General features: G+C 61.4%; 1 protein-coding gene across 1 annotated transcript in view; it reads right to left on the bottom strand.

Annotated features, from left to right (window-relative positions):
- LOC107120250 (cyclic AMP-responsive element-binding protein 3-like) overlaps positions 1-2,929 on the bottom strand; it is a 13,727-nt gene that overhangs the window by 6,323 nt on the left and 4,475 nt on the right. The window contains exons 5-7 of the mRNA XM_015422898.1: positions 1,001-1,107; positions 601-669; positions 34-118 (exon numbers count right to left, since the gene is read on the bottom strand). Of these exons, the coding sequence (XP_015278384.1) occupies positions 34-118; positions 601-669; positions 1,001-1,107 (261 nt within the window). The remainder of the gene's footprint in view (positions 1-33; positions 119-600; positions 670-1,000; positions 1,108-2,929) is intronic.

The following is a 2,929-nucleotide window of genomic DNA, read 5'->3' as shown; positions in this document are numbered from 1 at the left end:
CCCCCCCCCACGGGGCGCATGCAGACCACTCACCATGATGCAAGTGCTGGCCGTGGTGGTCTTGGTGGACGACTGGCGGACCAGGGCTTGCAGCTTCTGCAGCTGCGCCAGCAACGACCTGCAGGAGAGCCAGGGCAGTGGGTCAGTGCCCTGGGGCCCCTCCTGGGAAGGGCCGGCCTGCCGCTGGCCTCAGCATCCAGCAGTAGCCAAGCAGGGCTGCCTGAGACCCGCTTCCTAGATCCCGGCCCAGCAGCTGAGGAGCAGCCCCTGGCTGCCCTGGGCGAGACAGCCCCCACGCGGAGCACGACAGAGAGAGCCGGACTCTCCCCCTCCTCCTCCTCCTGGGCCCACTCCCTCCCTCCCTCCGTCTCACTTCCCAGTCGGTAAAATGGGAGGGGGTGTGTGGGGGGGGCCCTGCTGTCCCATGTCCTAGACAGCAAAGATTTTGATCACACAAAGGCCAGCCGCAGCTGTCGCCAGGCCAATTACTCGTTTTCTCCCTGAAACTGAACCTTTTTTTGGGGGGGGGGGGGTTTACACCAGGCGGCGGCAGCAGGGGCGTCCCCCTGATCCCCCCACCCCCACCCCCCAGCAACTCACAGGTTCTGCTTCTGCAGCAAGTGCACTTGTTTCTGGAGCTCACTGTTCTGGGCCGTGCAGGCCACCACCCTGCGGGGAGCGACACAGAAGAAGAAGAGACGTCAGGGCCGGGGTTTGCCGCAGGCGGCTGGAGGACCGAGACGAGAAAGACCTGGGCGGGGAGAGGGGCTCCCTCGCCAGCTGGGAAGCCCTCTGGGGCAAGTGGGGGGGGGGGCTGGCACTCCTCAGGAGAGCAGCGGAGGAACGGCCGGGCGGACCGGGTGGGGGGGGGGCCCCCCCCCCCGCCCCACGCTCTCCGAGGTGCACACCCGGCGTGCAGACGGGGCGCCACCTCCTGGGTGGCCACAGAAGTCCTGGGGGCCCTCCACAACGTGGGACACCCGCCCTCCACCTTCCCCACCTGCTCTCCAGGCTGTCCACGTAGACCTTCTTCCTTCGGCGACTGTCCTGAGCTGACTGCTTGTTGCGGATCTTCCGACGGACTCTCTTCAGCACCCGCTCCTCGGCCTGCAGGGCAAATCCCCCGGGGGTGAGCCCCACGCCCCTCTCTCTCTCTCTCTTCTGCCCCTCGGCTCGCATTCGCTTAGCCAGGAGTGTTGCCCGGCAGCCGCGTGGGCCAGCCCACCCAAGCGCCAGCCGCAGCTCCTGCCAGCCCACCCAAACAAAGAGGAAACACCACCCCTGGATTCAAACTGGCAGGCAACGTTCCGTGTGGGTGGTGTCAGGGGATGCGGGTTGGGACAAAACATCCCACCTTCAAGGGTAGGCTGATGGGGGGTGGGACTGAACTTGCAGAGACTGAGGGGCAAAACGATCCTGTGGTTGTCGTGGACAGCTCAAGGAAAGTGTCCGCCCAAGTGTGCTGCAGCCGTGAAAAGGGCAAACTCTGCGTTCGGGATTATTAGGAAAGGGAGTGAGAATAAAGCGGCCCATATTGGAATGCCCCTGAATAGATCTACGGTGCGGCCTCATTTGGAATATCGTGTACAGTTCTGGTCTGAAAGGACACTACAGAGCTGGGGGAAAGGGCAGAGAGGAGCAACCAAGAGGATGCGGGGTTGGGAGCCCCTCCCCTCGGCGGAAAGGCCGAAGAGTCTCTGGGACTTTGCAGTTTAGAAAAGGGATGAACAGGGGAGGGGGGGGGCACAACAGAGGTTTATAAAATTATGCATATGGGGCAGAGGGAGCGGAAAAAGAGAAATCTTCCTCCCTCTGCCAAAACACTAGGACTTGAGGACATCCAATGAAACTGTTGGGAAGCAGGTTCAGGACAGACAAAAGGAAATACTACTTTAAAAAATGATTAAAAGGTGGAATTCGCTGCTGTGATGTTGTGATGGCCACAGGAATCAAGAGCGTGAAAAGGGGATTAGATAGATTACGTCTGTCAATGGCTACTGGCCTTGAGGATTGTGGGGAGCCTCCGCATTCAGAGGCACTAAACCCTAAACCTCTGAATCCCAGAGGCAGAAGGCAGGGGAAGGCCTCAGCCTCTCTGCCCTACTGTTGGTTGGCCCTCTGGAGGAACTGGAATGGCCCCTGTGTGAGACGGGAGGCTGGCCTAGAGGGTCTGACCCAGCAGGGCTCTTCTGAGGTTCCTATCAGGGGAAGGCCTGGGCCCCTCTGCCCTTGTTGGCTGGCCCTCCGGAGGAACTGGTTGGCTCCTGTGTGAGACGGGAGGCTGGACTAGAGGGACCCTCCCTGGCCTGACCCAGCAGGGCTCTTCTGAGGTTCTTATGAAGGCCTTGGCCTCTCTGCCCTGCTGTTGGCCCTCCAGAGGAACTGGTTGGTCATTGGGTGAGACGGGAGGCTGGCCTAGAGGGACCCTCCCTGGTCTGGCCCAGCAGGGCTCTTCTGAAGTTCTTATGAAGGCCTTGGCCTCTCTGCCCTGTTGCTGGCCCTCCGGAGGAACTGGAATGGCCCCTGTGTGAGACGGGAGGCTGGCCTAGAGGGACCCTCCCTGGTCTGACCCAGCAGGGCTCTTCTGAAGTTCTTATCAGGGGAAGGCCTCAGTCTCTCTGCCCTGTTGTTGGGCCACCAGAGGAACTGGCTGGTCACTGTGTGAGATGGGATGCTGGACTAGATGGACCCTCCCTGGTCTGACCCAGCAGGGCTCTTCTTTCTTATCAGGGGAAGGCCTCAGTCTCTCTGCCCTGTTGTTGGGCCACCAGAGGAACTGGCTGGTCACTGTGTGAGATGGGATGCTGGACTAGATGGACCCTCCCTGGTCTGACCCAGCAGGGCCCTTCTCGTGTTCTTATCAGGGGAAGGCCTCAGCCTCTGCCCTGTTCCTGGCCCTCCAGAGGAACTGGCTGGCCCCTGTGTGAGA

The sequence above is a fragment of the Gekko japonicus genome, unplaced genomic scaffold, assembly GCF_001447785.1.
Source record: "Gekko japonicus isolate JY-2015 unplaced genomic scaffold, Gekko_japonicus_V1.1 scaffold49, whole genome shotgun sequence".
NCBI classification, from domain to species: Eukaryota; Metazoa; Chordata; class Lepidosauria; order Squamata; family Gekkonidae; genus Gekko; species Gekko japonicus.
The sequence above is the reverse complement of the archived record's forward strand: the minus strand, read 5'-3'. Positions and strand labels throughout refer to the sequence as shown.